At 47.0% G+C, this 449-nt stretch overlaps 1 protein-coding gene across 1 annotated transcript in view; it reads right to left on the bottom strand.

Annotated features, from left to right (window-relative positions):
- Positions 1 to 233: 233 nt before the first annotated feature.
- HELRODRAFT_184648 (hypothetical protein) overlaps positions 234 to 449 on the bottom strand; it is a gene marked incomplete at both ends in the record, with an annotated part of 2,817 nt that continues 2,601 nt past the window's right edge. Inside the window, one exon of the mRNA XM_009015817.1 lies at positions 234 to 412. Coding sequence (XP_009014065.1) covers positions 234 to 412 — 179 coding nt within the window. The remainder of the gene's footprint in view (positions 413 to 449) is intronic.

Genomic DNA, 449 nt, shown 5'->3' with positions numbered 1-449 from the left:
ATTAGCCAACCAACCAAACAACCAGCCAACCAACCAGCCAATCAGCCAACCAACCAACGATGGGGCTACCAATCAGCCAGTCAGCATCTTTTCACTCGCTTGCTCATTCACTCGCTCACTCACTCACTCACTCACTCACTCACTCACTCACTCACTCACTCACTCACGCACTCACGCACTCGCTCACTCACTCACTCATTAACGCACTCACTCACTCTTCACTCTTCACTTCCTCACTCACATCTCATGACCATCTTCCAGAAAGTATTTCTGAATTGCCTACTGGTAGCACAGTAGAGGATGAAATTGATGGCGTTGTTTATGAGAGCAATGATGTCCATGATATCTCCTAGAGGGTCGTAATACAGCTGCATGTACCTCGGGTTCAAGCCACAGATTAAGGCTAAGAGACCTGTTTGTTTGTTTATTTGTGTGTGTCTGTGTGTGTG

This window comes from Helobdella robusta (assembly GCF_000326865.2).
Source record: "Helobdella robusta unplaced genomic scaffold HELROscaffold_1663, whole genome shotgun sequence".
Lineage (NCBI taxonomy): Eukaryota > Metazoa > Annelida > Clitellata > Rhynchobdellida > Glossiphoniidae > Helobdella > Helobdella robusta.
Note: the sequence above shows the minus strand (reverse complement) of the source record. Positions and strands in the feature narration are given on the sequence as shown.